General features: G+C 42.3%; 1 protein-coding gene across 5 annotated transcripts in view; it reads right to left on the bottom strand.

Moving 5' to 3' along the window:
• Positions 1-345: 345 nt before the first annotated feature.
• Positions 346-16,999, bottom strand: part of hdac4 (histone deacetylase 4) — a 588,646-nt gene continuing 571,992 nt past the window's right edge. For all 5 annotated transcript variants that reach the window (XM_060930285.1, XM_060930286.1, XM_060930288.1 and 2 more), the window contains 3 exons: positions 5,759-5,843; positions 5,476-5,617; positions 346-4,440 (listed from right to left, as the gene is read on the bottom strand). In XM_060930285.1, the coding sequence (XP_060786268.1) occupies positions 4,401-4,440; positions 5,476-5,617; positions 5,759-5,843 (267 nt within the window). In that variant the 3' untranslated portion in view covers positions 346-4,400. The remainder of the gene's footprint in view (positions 4,441-5,475; positions 5,618-5,758; positions 5,844-16,999) is intronic.

A 16,999-nucleotide genomic window follows, 5' to 3' on the forward strand; every position in this document is an offset into this window, starting at 1 on the left:
TCTGCATGAACTCCAGAGTCTGTTGTGTATGAGATTCCCAAGAGATTAGCAGTTTTTCAAAAACACTCATACCAGCCCATCTGGCATCAACAACCATGCCAAGGTTAAAGTCGCAGAGCTCACACTCCTCCCCCCCATTCCGGTGCCTGATGTGAACATTAACTGAAGCTCTTGACCTGTTTCTGTATGATTTTATGCATTGCGCTGCTGCCGCCACATGATCGGCTGATCAGATAACCGCGTGAATAAACTGGACGGCGAGTGTGTGTGTGTATGTACGTGCGTTTTTTTTTCTTTCTCCAAGAAATTATTCTTGGTTGGTGTAATAAAACAACTAGACACTGATTTTCCAAAACAAGATACTTTATAGTTGATGTCAAAGACAAATGTTAGAGCAAAGGTCCCAAGAAAATGTCTTCTGTAACAATGGAAACAAAATCAAAACAAAGTGATAAAAATAATATGCATTTCTTACGTCTGTAAACCTAGAACTGCTCTCGAGCCACAGTGGTCATAGATATATTACTGGCTATAAAGGGAAGTACAGGCTGAGGATGACATACCTGTCAAACATCTGGAAAAAGCCCTTTGATGACTCCAGATGCTCTCCATTCAACCCAAAAATACATCCAAAGGAGGGAGGGAAAATATAATATATATATATATATATATATATATACTTTTATATATATATAATCACACAGGCATAATATGTAGTGTGTAGTTCACCTAAAACAAAGTTCTACATAAATACAATAAAATCTGTTGTATGTCACAAGTGCTAGATAGTTTGTTTTGTAAAATATTCAAATGTTTTGAAGTTGTTTAGCTTTCTCTATTTCTTTTTTTCTTTCTTTTTTTTTTTTTTTAACAAGTAAAAAGCACATGTTGGACACAAGGAGCATCGTTCTTTCTGCTTCCTGACCACAGAACAGACAAGAAAGCAGTCGTGTCCCAAGCCGTTCTCCGATGCTGGAAAAGTCTCGTCCTACAGTGCTCATCGGTTGTGCAAATATGTTACAAGGACAGACAGGCATGCCGACACAAACCATGCAGAGGTGGAGCAAAGAGAACGATACAGAAATTCACCCAGGCCTATGAATAAACAAGTTAGGCCCAGATTTAATGGCAAATTAGCAGGAATGACAAATGATCAAATAAAGTGGAACAAAATTAAAAGAATGGAATGTGTGGTTGTTGTTTTTTTTTGTTGTTTCGTTATTTATCTGGATGCTGGGTATAGAAACCAGATATACAAAGATTCTGTTTGGGAAAAAAAAAAATGGCTGCCATAGTTCAGACTGTTTTTGTAAAGTGATGTGTGAGTTCTGGTCAAGTGAGTCATCAGAGCTGCTACTTCATTAAGAAGACTGATTAAAGCTTCGGCGAAACTCAACCAGTGACATTTTTAGTGCGAATCATTCAGTACAAGAGCTGAGGCGTGACGAACTAAAACGCCGCAGCGTTTTTTGTTTTTTTTTTTCCGTAAGTGATCATGCTACAGTACAACAAGAACAAGTACATCTTACTTCAAGTGCTTTTAAATCAAGCAGCTGCGTCATACACAATCAACTGCACCAAACGGAGAACTCGATTTCATTTGGTCGAAAATGACAAACTTGCCAGAACGTTCACTGAGCAAGACTGTCGCTTGTGTTTTCAGTAGATATTACGCGTTAAAACCGCTGCAGTACGAAGTGCCATGAGACTGTAAATGTAGAACCAGTGCAGTGAACCAACGAACCAACGGCAGCCAGGAGGGGAGGACAGGAGACAAGAGAGGAGAGGAGACGAGACGAGAGCGTACACGGAGCAGATATATGAGCATATCACCTTGAACTTCCAATTTTTTTTTCCAAACATGATTGTAATTTTTTTAATTTTATATATATATATATATATATATATATATATATATATATATATATATATATATATATATAACTTTTTCATATAGAAATCTACTATAAACAGAACATATACTAAATACACAATTGTTGGAATCATTATACAAAGTAAAAATCTCAATATCACCCTCCCAAAGAAAACCAGAACCCCAGCATGTGTGTAAAAGGCTGCTCTCCAAGAGAAGAACGATGATCTCGAAGCATGTAAAACAACATTGTCAACTGTACAGAGTGTGTAACAGGGAAAAAAAAATAATAAATCATCAAAAACTGAAAAAAATAAGTATAAAAAGATTTGAGATGACAAGAAAAAAATAAAAAGACAGACAAAACTGGCTGTAGAATGGAGTAGTCATGCTGTATACCAATAAGACTTTAAGAACAATTGTGACTGAAAGTCATGTCTCCTTCGTTAATATGCCCTTCTCCCATCTCGCGTATGAGAATATTAAAAAAAGAATCGCAAGTTCATACAATGATAAAGGTAGTTGCCAAGAGGCTGAACATGAGTTGGGGTTTTCAAACAAATTAGCCCATCTACATCAGTCCACAGTGTGATGCGTTCAATCAGTGTCAAAGTGAATGAAGTCGACAGTGAGCATGCTTGTGTATATATATATATGTATATATACACGCACACACACACACACACAGGTAAATGGATCATTAAAATGCATACATATGCTGCCATGCAGGTGCTCCATACCTACAGTATGCACTCAGCTCAGAGACTCATGCGAGGAGTGTCACAGCCATCTCCACGGGTTTAGTATCATGATCAGGGTGAAGGCTGGTGGTCTGATTACTTCCTGGATTGTGTAACACACACACATACACACACGCGCACACACACACACATACACACACAGTAGCACCTGCCTGGAGTGAAATCTGTAGGAACATCCACTGCAGTGCTGCTCGGATTGCAGGAAACATCACGCTGGGTACCAGCACCGAATCTATCTGCTGGAACATCTGAAGGCTCGACGGTATATTTTAAAACTGTTTTCCAGCCCTTATGCTCATATTTGACAGATGGCAATGAAAGATGGCGATGAAAACTGGCCATCTGGACAGAAGGTTATCATCGGTGATTAGCTAGCACTGTTAATTGAACCGAATACGAACACTGACATTCATACCTATAAAAAGTCTCATGTCTGCTGTGAGAAATACATGAAAAATATAAATAGTTCAACTGTTCTCAAACCACAAAGCTGTAGAAGAAGATAAACATATTAACAGTCCTATCATGGATGCCTGCACTTAGTGGCACTGAACTACTGGTTAGATCTCATGCTTTTTAAGTTGGTGTTCCTCTACTGGTCTACTGGGAATGGTGTTCAGTAACGGCGCATGCGAGTTCACGGAGACGGATGTATAGATTTGGTCGTCGAGTTTGAACAAGTAGCTACATCGGGCTGCACTTGCTCTCAAAAGTACGAAAGGAAATCAATTGAAAACTGCTCCAACAATGTTTGCCTGGATATGGCTGGCAACTACCTTCTTGGTTATTTCAAAGTCCAAAGCAAGTATCGAAAAAATGCAGAGGAAAATAAATTGCCAATAAAATGATGATAATGTGTGTGAGACACGCACAAGTCTGCAGGACATTCCTGGTAAACATGCAAAGGGCTTTCTGTCCTTCGGGCCTCCAGCCGTTCCGCTCCTGGAAAAAAAAAAATGGAGGAGGGGGCGGAAGGACCCGATGGCCTTCCCCTTATGGAACTAGTTTAAGGCAATGTTCTTCTCAAATCATCATTAAATCCACCAGCTCGGTAAAAAAAAAAGGCACAAGCTCTCAGTGTCTCTCTTGTGTGTGTTAGAGGAGTTTCAGACAAGCTGCTTCGTCAGCCTTCTTCCTCACATCCTCTACACTTTCTATCGCTCTCTCTCTCTCACCCTGCCCATGTCTCCGGCCTCTCCACTCAACCGTCTCACAAAGCATCCAGAAGTAACTTTCAAAAAATTTCCCAATTCGGAATGAAACAGCACCAGTCACTTTTCCCTCCTCAAGAAAGGACAAACCAAATAATAAAACAACCAAAGAGACAAGAAATAAAACCAGACGAGGACACAGCCATGACACTGTCCACAGTTGAAACCATGCGGACGTTAGTGGCCATGAAAAGAAGAGTTTGTTTCGGAAAGCACCAGCTCTTGCTTCTAGCAGTGAGATGCAAGTCCACATCCTGTTTGAAAGCAGGCGTCTGTGCGGACAGAGCAGAAGGGAGGCCTGGACACACCCTGCTCTAGACAGAGACAGACTAAAACTGCGGAGGTTTTCCACACTGGTGTGCTTGGATTTTTTTTTTTTTTTGGAGACGTCTTCGGTCTGTTTTGCTTTCTGTGCTGAAAAGGCACTCGGAGGTGGCGGTGCCATGGAGCCTGGAGCGACCAAAATGAAACATATGGAGAGAGCAGAGTGAGGTCACACACCAGTGAGAGGCTGTGAGCCAAGGAGGTCTCCCAGTCAAGTTGGTCACCTGTCATCTACAGTGGTGGTTCTTCCTCCATTGGCTCCTCTTCAGACCTGTGACACAGATACAAACCCATTATTTGTGACCGACTACACCATTTACTCTGTCCACATTCACTGGATATGAGCAATCGCGTGCTCTGATTGGCTACTCTCCTACTAGGCTATCAGGTCTCTACCGTGAGTAGAGAAAAACAAAATGGCGGTATCAAGTATTCAAAAGAAACAGAAATAACTAAAAGAATATAGTTCTCCCCACCCATGTCTCCTGTTCCACACTCCAGCCCAAGTTGGTGTCGGTAATGAACCTTTAAAGCCTAGGTCACAGCCGGCCATACGTGCTCCTACGGCCGGTCTACGTGCAAAAAACGCAAGAAACGCACGGAGGGCGCGCGTGTGACGTGCCGATTTTCAAGCCGTAGACCGGCCGCAGAGGTTCTTTGTCATGTCAAACAAACTCTACGGGCGCTTACGTTTCTTTCAGGTTGCAAGACAAACTTACGGCCAACGTGCGTCTTTCTCCACGAACAAAAAAAACGCAGCGATTTGGGAAACGCCAAAAATCACACGGCCAAAAAAATCGTACGTCCGGTTGTGACCTAGGCTTAAGCTGGTTTGCCAACCAAGAAAAAAAAAATCCTAAACAACAACAACAAAATGGCGGAGCGTGTTGCTCAACCAACCGAGGATGAAATAAAAACTTTACTTGCAAACAAAACCCCAAAAAATACAAAAAAAAAAAGGCAACAAAATATGGAATGAAAGCATTTGATGGTCAGAACGTATCTTTTTTTATTTTCAAGAATTATCATTGCATTTTTCACAAATTGCTACTGTTATTTCGCTGGTTTGTTTACATTCTAAGCGAAAATGATTTTGTCGGACGTTTTGTATGAAGGTTTTATTGATCAAATTTGCAAAAAATAAAAATGCTCCGTTTCTGAAAATCCAGTCAATGTGAATAGAATAAAACAGTTAATTCCACTCAATCTCGTCGTACATGGCTTATAAGCCAACTCATATATGACTTGATTTTGTGGAATAACTTAATTATACGTAAAGCCATTGTAGTTCAACAACAGAGCCTACCTTTTCCCCATGTTCTTGGTGGCTACAGACAATGAGGCCATGGCGGTTACAGTCTCGGCCTCCTCCGTCTCACACTTCTGAGCCTCAATCAGGGAGTAGCCCAGCGTCGAAACACTGCGCTGCAGACAGCGCCAGTACTTACCTTCAACACACAAGGACCACAGGACAATGCTTAGAATCATCATCATCATCATCATCAAATACAGAAAGATTTTTCTGTCAAGAAATTAAACATTCGATAATTTGGCTTGGTATTACGCAAAAGTGCAAGATGGACACTTACTATGAGCTTCCACAACCTTCTCCATGGATTGCACAGCATTGAGATTGGGCCTTTGTTGAAGAACCTTCTCAGGTAGTGGTTCCAACTATGGAAGAGAGTTCAGAACATCATGTCACACACTCACCGTTTTCATGGCCCTACATTCCGTGGAATATTTCACAACCAGGACAGTCATACTCGTCTGTCTTATTACCAACAGCCCTAACACGCATGCAGTCTTTACAATGTTTCTCAGCATATTTTCAACAATATGCTGAGAAACAATTCTACAGAGCTTGTGTTGTGAGCACCCTCCTGTATGGCAGCCAGTCTTGGACCCTGCGTGCCCAACAGGAACGAAAGCTCAGCATTTTCCACATGCACTGTCTCCGACGCATGCGACGGCTTGGTCATGTAGTGCGGATGGCCGTTGGCCGGATTCCCAAGGACCTCCTCTATGGAGAATTGGTCAAAGGAAAACGTCCCACAGGCAGACCAAAACTGCGCTACAAAAACATTTGCAAGAGGGACCTGAAGGCTCTGAGCATTTGTTTGTTTATTTATTTATTTGCACATGACAAAAAAGATTTACAAGAAAACATAAATGGAACAAAAACAGAAAACGTGCTGGGGGAAGAAAAAAAGCACAATGGCTTGTTCTAAGTCTTCCCCCATTTAAATTAACAAGTAATTAATACAAATGTAACAAATTAGAGAATAACTATATTAACAATAGTAAATAATAACAAATAATAACAAAGATAATAATAATATAATAATTGGTAACAAAATTATACATTAAACTGTAACTGGTATCATAACTGAAATAAATATAAACAATGTCAATTGCAGATAACAAAATATAAGTTAACGAGGGAAAATAAGAAACGAATAAAATGTAATCTAGGATCTATACATAAAGTAAAAAAAAAAGTATAATTGATTGATTTTGAAATGGTGAATAAATATTGTACTAATAACAGAAGCCTGGTGCATGGTGGAGTGTAATATTTTACAATTTGATCCAAGACTGAACTTTACTTAAAGATAAAGGTCAAGTGTGGCTGGGGAATGAAAATAGGTGGTTTTTGAGATTACGTTTAAAACTTTTAAGGTGGAGGGGGAGGTTATTCCATTCAATTACACATTTGTATTGAACACTCTTTTGACCTAGGGATGTTCGCACTAGGGGGATATGTAGTTGGTCGCTTTGTCGAGTTTGGTAAGCATGAAATTGGGAATTAAGATTTAAAAAACTATCGAACGTGTCTGGAAGAGAATTTCTAAGAAATTGGAAAGTGAAAATATTTAGCTGAAGTCTATTGATATCAATAATATTTAAAATCTTAAGCTTCGTAAATAGAGGTAAAGAATGGGCATAAAAACTGGATCCGGTGGCCATACGAACAAATCTTTTTTGGAGTAGTAGTAAGCCTCGGTCACAACCGGCCGTACGTGCTCCTACGGCCGGTCTACGTGCAAAAAATGCAAGAAACGCACGGAGGGCGCACGTGAAACATGCTGATTTTCGAGCCGTAGACTGGCCGCAGAGGTTCTTTGTCATGTCAAACAAACTCTACGGGCGCTTACGGTTTTTTTCAGGTTGCAAGACAAACTTGCGGCCAACATGCGTCTTTCTCCATGAACAAAAAAAACGCAGCGATTTGGGAAACGCAAAAAATCGCAGGGCCAAAAAATCGTACGTCCGGTTGTGACCTAGGCTTTAGGGGCTGTAGCGTAGTTTTGTAGGCACATCCCCATACAATATTTCCGTAGGTCAGATATGGGTATATTAAGCTATTATATATGGTGATAATGGTTTGTTGAGTGAGAAGATGTTTGATTTTTCCCATAAGTCCAATAGTTTTAGATATTTTATTACATAACATGGCTATATGTGGTTTCCAGGTCAGTTTGTCATCTATTATTACGCCTAAGAATTTAGCTTGACACTCTTGAGAAAGGGGCATACTTTTTAGTAAGATTTTTGCGTTATTTCTATTGTATGTTTTATTTTTATTACAGAAAATAAGGAAGTATGTTTTTTTTTTTTGGCATTGACAGATAATTTGTTAGCCTCGAACCAGGTAACAACTTTTTCTAATTCTTGATTAGCTAGTTTTATTAGAGTATTAAAGTTTGAGTGTGAAAGACCTGAACACCTGGGAAGCAGTAGCCTCAGATCGACCAGCCTGGAGACAGACTGTGCAGAAAGGCCTCTCCAAGTTTGAAGAGACAATTGTTGAGCTGTCCGAGGCAAAGACGAGGAGGAGGAAGGTCAAATCCCAGTCAGACAGACCAGCGTCAGACTCCACCTGTCTACAGTGTGGGAGGGATTGTCACTCCTGCATTGGCCTGTCCAGCCATACTCGACGCTGCATTAGAACAACTCAGAGTGCAACTCCATAGTCTCCCGAGACTGCCGGATGCCAAGGAACACGCATGCAGTCTTTACGATGTTTCTCAGCATATTTCGACAAAGAGCTTAATCGATCAATTTATAACTGGCAAAACAACCGCTAGGTGAAGGTGTGTCCTACATCTGAGCCTTTACAGGTGTTAGCTGCAGAGCTGGATTTCACCCCATTTTGACATATGATTTTGGGTGGGAAACCGGTTTGAAAGGGCATGCTAATTGGCCTTTTCCATATACTTAAAGGAGATACGCAGAACCATGGCCTCAACTTTCGTTTATAAATGCCTTGAGACCTCAAGAATGGCATAGGAATAGTTTTAAGTGTTAACAATAAATCTAAGATAGTAATTTTTATGATTAAAATGATTCATATAGGTAGCGGTCTGAGTGAATGACCTTGACATCTATGACGTCACAGCAGGACATTATCGGTCTCATCGACATTTCCGCTATACTAAAACACAGAGCTAACCGCAATTTCGAGCTTCCATTTTGAGCTAATTTATCACCATGCCACGTAGATGTGTTGCTGGCGGGTGCAGCAACACGACAAAAGGTGGATTTATGTTGCATTCATGGCCCAAGAATGTTCAAACTGCAAAGATTTGGACGCGTTTTGCGAGAAGTTCACGGGCACATTGGGCGCCTATGAAGTGGCCTCTCCTCTGCTCTGTAGATTTTACTGAAGACTCGTACGAGACCTCTGATCTGTTGAGGAGTGTTGGCTATAAGCCCGTATTGAAAGAGGGTGCAGTACCAACAATTAACGAAAAAGAAAACTACAAGAAAAGGAAAGCAAGTTCAGTTGCACCAGTTCTCCTGGAGTGTGAGCTGAGGGTTGTTGCTCAAACCCGGGACAGAACGTGACATATTATCGCTCGGGCAGTGACCTCCCCGCGGTTGTTGCTAAAACCGATGATGTCCCGTCCCGGGTTTTAGTAATTACCTGAGCTGAGCAGTAATGGCGGAGTACTCAGTATGAAGAAAATGGAGAATGAGTGGGCCAGCCATCTGATTTCTCCGCTGGATATGCTTGGCTCAGCAGCAATATCTCACCCTTACGTGGAAGAAGCGAATGAACGGAGAACTGAACGAACAACTGAAAGTCAGATTGTTTCAAAACAATCGGCCACAAGAAGCGAGAACACAGACGGGTAAGATGCGACTCTCATTTGGATACAAAACAACACACGTTGTTTACCTGCATTTAGATTAATACATGTAACTTGTATTGTGTGTTTAAGTTACCGGTATGAGATTATGTAATTTGCTTCAGAATGTGATCGTCTCAGTTCATCTGATTATTTAATTAGCCTTATGTTTTATCAGTGAAAATGCATGCATGTACATGTGTGTTGCACAAGTTATAACACCTATCCTGTTTTAATGAGAGTCAACCCACAATCAATGAAGTCAAATCAGTCTTAGTTGAGCAAGTCGGTAACGGTATTTCTTACTTTCACCATACATTTTTATTTATATGACTTTGCCCTGTAGCTGTCAAAGGCCTCGGCCTTAAAGCCGGTTAACGCAGTGACGTCACGTGCTCAGGGCTGGCTGGCTCAGCGGGGCAGTTCGAACGCCAACTGTGCGGTCGATTTTAACTCTCAAAAAAATATATTTTTTATTCCCATTTATGCAGCATACAAGAGTCAAGGATGGAGATACTATCCACTCAGAAATTTATTTAAAAATAAAGGCTCTGCGCATCTCCTTTAAACACTCACAACTGAGTTATGTCACTAACAGACAGCGGAGTGCTCTTTTCCACACAAATCACCAATTATGGACTCTTGGATATCTCCAAGCAATCGTGCTAATGATTTACTGTTGTCCAACCAGAGGCAGCAGTTGCGTTTTGCAGGGTTGTCTGCAGTGCTGATGTCCGTCAGACAGGATTATTTGCAGAACTGGTGTTCATTTGTACAGGCTATCTGCAGGACTGGTGTCTGTCAGGATTAATTGCACAACAGGTGTCTGGCAAAGTTATGTGCAGGACAGGTGTTTGTCTGCATGTCTCTAGCAGGGTTCTCTGTAGTGCGGGTGTCTGTCTCACAGAGTTATCAGCAGGACTGGTATTTATTTGGCAAGGTTATCTGCAGTGCTGTTGTAGTGTTGGTGATTAGCTGGTACTAATTTGTGATATGGCTGCGGGTGTTTAGGCATGCCAGAGTTAAGACTTACAGATGCACTTGACACTTCACTTATAACAATCCTGGCTCAGCACACACACAAGTTCACAATACTCTGTTTTGTTCCTTGTAAAACTCCAAGGGCACAAATGTGGCTTGAGCCAAAAGCAAATGGCAAGGAGACAATAATCCATCACTGATGTGGAACGATTCATTTTCATGCCTTAAAAGCTGTGATGGCCAAAACGTTTTGATGTTTAAAAAAAGAAAAAGAAAAAAAAAGGGGGAGGTCAGACCTACAGGAAGCATCTGCATGAAAAAGGATGTAAAAGTACAAAATAGTAGACAGAGGCGAATGTTACAGTGTCCAAGAAGGAAAGGATTGAGAGACACGCCTTTTCCTTCTACAGACTCGCTAAACACGGAACTAAGAAAGGAGAAATTAGGAACACTCCTTCCATATATGATGCGAGAAGACGGGCATTACGCTCACGTGGGTGCGGTTCACTTGGACCCAGTGGCGGCTGGTCGGTTACAATATTTCCAGATTTTAAAAGAAAAAACACATCAGTTTTGCCCATACTCTTGCCTCTGATCTGGCTGATTGTTGGCAGCGTCACAAACTGTGAAATAACAGGTTCTTTTGGCCCATTAGCCTACCGTCCAATATACATGATGGTGGTGTTGGGGGGGTATATTTTAACATTTTATATTTTAAAATTGTGGCATGTTGTTTAAAAATTGACCTCGGCTGTGTTTTTGTTTAAAAATGTTTTCCAAATTGTAGCTGTGTTTAATTCATATCCAGAAAAATATATATTCCAATATAATATACTCAGCATAAACATTTTAAATAGATTCTATATTTCTGGTCCATCCATGACATATTACTAAAGTAGCCTATTTACTGTTGTTGATGTGGGTCACTTGCTGTTAGCCAATTCACTTTCTCGTACCAGGAGAGCTGAAAGGAACGAGTATTATTCCCTACCTTTTTCACCAAGTCACTTTGAGGCGTTGGTCTACCCTGCTCTTTAATTTAAATTTTTTCCTCGAAAGGAAGACTGGCAAATAGCTTCGCCAAAATTAAATCAGCAATGCTTGGCATCCGTGCGCAGCTTTCTTGCTAGCTGACTAGCCCCCTCAAGTTCAAGTTCAGTCACTCAAATAAACGAAATTTCTGGAACTAAGATAGCAAACTTGACAACACTATATTTACACTTTATTTACAATGAAAATATATACAAACTAAAAAAGCTGGTAGAAACCGTATGTAATGAATGAAATCGAAATGTAAGCCGATCTCTTACAATACACCACAGCACTTGCGAATCCGCATGGGACTGAACTGATGTTGCCAGATACTGCTGACGTTATCCAGCCCAAAATATGCTCAAAACCCGCCAAAATGCACTTAAAACCGCCCAATCTGGCAACACTGTACCGCTGCCTGTCTATAGTTGAAACGAGCTGTCAATCAAAGAAAATACCCGGCCGCTTTCACCAATCACCAGTCTCCTCGCGGAAACTGCCATGTCCCTCCCATGTGAGGCTCGGAGTCCGTGGGCGGGCATTTTCGCAGTATTTGTCCAATAACCATCTTGCATTTTGAGACTGAAAAGCACATAGCTCCCAAATGCCACTGAAGTCCATTGAGGCTGGGAGTCCGTGAGACTCCGTGGGCGGGCGTTTTCGCAGTATTTGTCCAATAATCGTCTTGCATTTTGAGATTGACAAGCACATAGCTCCCAATCCACTGAGGCTGGGCTGCATCGCGCTGTCACGAGGGGGAAAAACTCACGCATACATTAGGCGAACTGGGGAAAGTTATAACGGAATGATTTCGCACTGTAGTTGGGTTGAGCACATATATTTCTATGATTCTGGATCTGAAATAACAATGTTATAAGGTCGGCTATAACATAAGCCTAGCGCAATTCATCCTACACGATGTTCGTCATTTTTAGAGGAGGCTGAGCCTCCCTCGTTGTCTTAGAGCAATCGCCCGTGCTTGGACCGCATAAAAGAGGTGCGCTTGGTTGCGGTTCAGTTGGGCTCATGCTAACCATCCCCAAGCATGGAACTCGAATGTTACGATGTCAAATTTACACTGTGTCCGAAACCACTCGCTCGTTCACTATGCCCTACTCACTATATAAGGAATTACTATATAGAGGACTATATAGTGAGCTCATTGGTAAAATGAAAAGACGCCTTCGGACACTACTCCGTCGCGTCATTATTTACTTTTTATTTTCTCTCCTTTTTTATTAAAAAAAATATGTTTTTTTGTGTGTGTGTTTATGTAGTTTGAGTGTTTTTGTCTGCCGGTTGTGGTGTAGCTCCGGACCCAGTTTTGGGCGTCGGTTCGCCGTGGGTGATGCCTGTGCTCCTAGCTATGGACTGCAGTGAGCTCGTTGCTCATTTTAACATCGTGGCTGTCCAGCGCTCTGCGCGGCGGTGCTTTAGTGCTTGGCGTGATGGTCCGAACGATGTTGCTCAGTGGCGGCTGTGCAGGCGGTTTGGGACACACCAGCGCTCTGCGTGGCGGTGCGTCTGTGCTCGCTTTGTGGATCCATGGCGTGGTGTTCCGAGTGATGTTGCCCGGCGGCGGCAGAGCAGCTGTGCGGGACTTGTTTTTGTGCGCCTTTTGGTGGGACTGTGGCTGCTACACCATTTGAATGACATCCTGACCTTTATTTGGTGGCCTTCCCCCCTATAATTGTAAAGCGACCTTGGGTTTTGAGAAAGGCGCTATATAAATTGAACTTCTTATTATTTGCGTCATTACTGTCGCACGATTAAAACGTGCCAGATCAGTCGGCTGGTGGGTTTTCAGAACGATAAATTTATAAATTTATAAATACAAAGTACTTTGTGTCTGCTGCATCTTTCAGTTCTTTTAAATCAAGGCTGAATATTTTCTTCTTTGCTGCTGCTTTTTATTAAATCAAATTTGAGGCTTTTGATTTGATTTCTTTCGGCGCGACCGCAACGCATGATGGTATATATTGCTTGGTTAGTGACCATTGGTTGTACACTACTTTTCGTGATGCATTCTGGGATACTTTGAGTGTAATAAATTCTCACTATACATTCGGACAGCGCTACAAAATGGCGAACTCATTACATAGTGAGCAGGGAGTGATTTTGGACACAGGGTTAGTCCATGGAATCAAACATTTGCACTTTTCAATTCATTTGAGAATTTGGATTAATAATGGGTCTGGTTCTCACTTTACAGCACTACATATGACCGTGAACTGTGGGCGAGCGAAACTGTGAATTCCGCCTTCGACATCTGTTGCTTCTGTAAAAATCTTCTTATACTTGCAACATGATTTATTGAAAAATGACGGCTTCAATAACTGATAAACCCGTGTGGCATGCATGTGAGATTTTGGGCGCGTCATCATGCCCAAAATGACTCCAAATAAACTATAATATACAGTCAGGAAACAAAACAAACAAACAAATCCATTATGCCATGCAAGAGTGCTTTTCTTCAACACAAAAAGTCGCATTGTGATGATGTAAGCATGCTTGGGCACAGGACGATAAGTGCAGTGAGAGTGCAGGCCAGCAGGGGAATGGGGAAAATTGCTCTCTGGCATGGTTTGAGGCAACCGTGCCTAGTGTGAGTACACCCTTAGAATTACAGTGAGATTCAGTCCTGTACAAATACGGCACTGTTTCGTCTAATCAAACAATAATCTCTGAATGGAGAAGAACTAAATGGAGAAGTGTTTGTGCTGGACTTGTGGATGTCTGCCATGCACGTTCAATACCTTGCAAGTGCAGATGAGGAAAGCCAGAGTTAAACGTGAGGGCGAGGCAGAGCCCAAGGCGCTGTGGCTGGCCGACAGAGCACCCGTGCCAGACAATAGAGCTCAGTGTTGAGCCACTGGCAGAGTGGAAGTATGGCAAGCTCTAACACAAGAGTGCCCAACCCCGTTCTCAAGTTTGGCACCTGTGCTCTAAAGGGTGCACCATAACCAGACATTTCAGTGTGGACAGGGTTCTGCTTTCACTCACACAAACATGGTGTGTGCCCATATGCATAGTCCCATGCGGTAAGGTAATCAGTCATCTCAGTGTTTGTAAAGCCAGGTGGTCATCTACTCACGATGCCCTGCTGTGCAGCTTCCCTGTAGCTCACTTCCAGTCTCCTCGCGTTCTGTCAGAAATCTCTCACTCATTGCGCCTCGACCCACTAACCCCAACCTACTCCTCCCATTGCTCCTTCCCTCCTCTAGGCCCTGCTGAGAGCGCAACCCTCACCTGCTCTGGCACAGGCCATCGAGGCCAGTCTGTCTATCAGTTTGAAAGACGACCATGGTGCATTGCTATAAACTTTAATGGGTCTTGTCAGCACTCTCCAAGCAGCTCAGCAGGTATGGAATGCAAGGCAGTCCCCATGACACCAAGGATTTACTGGCGTTCCTCCAACTCACCAAGCCAACTGAGAGGAGTTTCAGAGATAAAAATTATTTTTGCCAGTCGAGTAGCAAACCTACCCTCCTGTCATGCCAAAGCCCTGGCAAAAGTGCAAGAAAGGAGCCAATTTTGGAAGAACCCAAAGCTCCAAGAGAACATCTTAGAGAGTTCAGAGAACGGATGATATAAACATTCGAGACCATTATATAAATTATGTACATTTCATGGTATTGCCCCTTATTGCGTTATTACAAACATTCCAAGGTCTGCCCTAACTGATGACTGTATATTATGTTTAATTCACAAAATGACCTTGGTGTGCATTTCTACAGGGTAGAACATCGACTCGGAGGTAAAACATGCATGTTTACAGTAACTGCTGGGTAAACACACGGATAACCTCATCAGTGACTGGTAACAATTAGCCTATTAGGTTGCTGTTTATCAAATAATTACTAGGAACCACAAGTTGGAGAGCAACATCTGTTAGTGCACATTCGCCAATTAGTCATGAGTTCAGAGATGACTAGGATCAGAACTCATGCATCATTCATGAGGTATTTAACCTGGAAAGGCTTTCGATCAGTCGCTGACGAGCCGAGGTGGGGTGGTACGGGAAACAGGTCAGTGGTTACAAGGTTTACTGCCAGCCATCTCTCCTAATGTGAACTTTTTGGGGGTGGAAACACAATCCTCATTATAGCAGAGACTCCTCATCTTTACTGCTCAACCTTCCAATAAAACAGAATAATTCTCACGCTGGAGCCGACAGTAAAACGCTTGATATAATGACCGTTCACACAGGAGACGGCAGTGGTGGAAACCGTCCCCGCCTTCGTTCTCCATGAACATCATCATGAAGCATTACGAGAGGGCTCCAGAAATCTGATTTCGTTATGAATGGTCAAAATGTGTAGGCTTGAAATACTGTACGAGTACGATGGGTTAATTTAGGACTCCGGCTAGCTAAAGCAGCTGTGCTCCCAGAAGAGTATTCAACACACTCTAGAGCGTGTGTGTACCCACACATACACACTCCCTCTCTTGTTCTATCTGCCTCATCACGAATCAGTGGCCAGCATTCCAAATCTATTACACTGAAGCCTTTGTAAAGACCATGATAAAACACTTGCTTCCTGAAATTCTGATTACAGGCCTTACTCTCTGTTTATTTGATCTGTTATCCAGTTTGGGGATTTTAACCTTGAGTTTTGGATCCTGACTTACTTCTTGCTCGGGTCATCAAATGAAATGTATGGCTGAGTTTCAATCGTTCAAATACCGACGGGGGGGGGAAAAAAAAAACCTGCCAGGTTTTCGATGAACACGTGCCACAAAAAACACCAGTCTGACTTATTAATCATGTGCGTCTGAATTTGGCATGTAGTTATTTTGCATGGCGGCAAAACAGTTGGACTGAGCCGAGATGAGCTGAGCTGAACTGAGATGTTGTGCAGGTTCGTGTCCTTAATGTCACAGCAGTGACGATATTTTAGAGCCCAGAGGCGTGCGATTGTGTGCGCTTGGCGCCCTAAAAGTTGCACAGCGGTATCTTTCAATAACTGTGGTGCTGTTTTATGATGACAGCTTCTGTTAGGCTTCAAATGATTCCTAATTTCATTTGATTACTTCATCTCTGTATCTCGCGCTCGGTTAGTGACCCCCATCTGCATAAAGTGTGAGCTTAACAGCTTGCAGATGTGGAACAGGGACACTGTTTGACTGCAGAGAGAGAGAGAAACAGGGGTGTGTGTTTAACTATGCTTAAAGATGTGACATTCTACACCCATCACACCCCCAAGGTGAATGATCACTGGAGGCGTCTGAAACGTATCCACAGAGCAGCAGCGATGCTTTATGGATCAGTGGTCGCTCTATTTTTAACAGCGCTCCCATTCTTTTCTTCGCGCTTGCTGTCTCCGTTTTCCATCTTCCACTTTCTCCTTGGTTCCTCTGTCCCACATGTCCCTACATTGTCGACGCCGTATTTGAGATGCTGATCTCCAAGCTGGGATCCGATCAGATGAACTGATTAATATTAAAGCTGCAGTGCAACTTCGTGCCCATCATCTAGCCTTCACTTCTCTAGGTCTCAGTGTCCTCGTGGCTAATAGAGTTCACACTCGGGCACTTTCTTTTACAAGCTTCAGCGGTCTTATTGTCCTGTTTACTTCTCTTCTCATCTGGAAACGGCACTTTTATTACAGCTCCAGGCCTATACACACACACACACACGAGCTCATCTCAAAAGTAAAACGAACATCTTACCTGACTGAG

The sequence above is a fragment of the Neoarius graeffei genome, chromosome 9, assembly GCF_027579695.1.
Source record: "Neoarius graeffei isolate fNeoGra1 chromosome 9, fNeoGra1.pri, whole genome shotgun sequence".
NCBI classification, from domain to species: domain Eukaryota; kingdom Metazoa; phylum Chordata; class Actinopteri; order Siluriformes; family Ariidae; genus Neoarius; species Neoarius graeffei.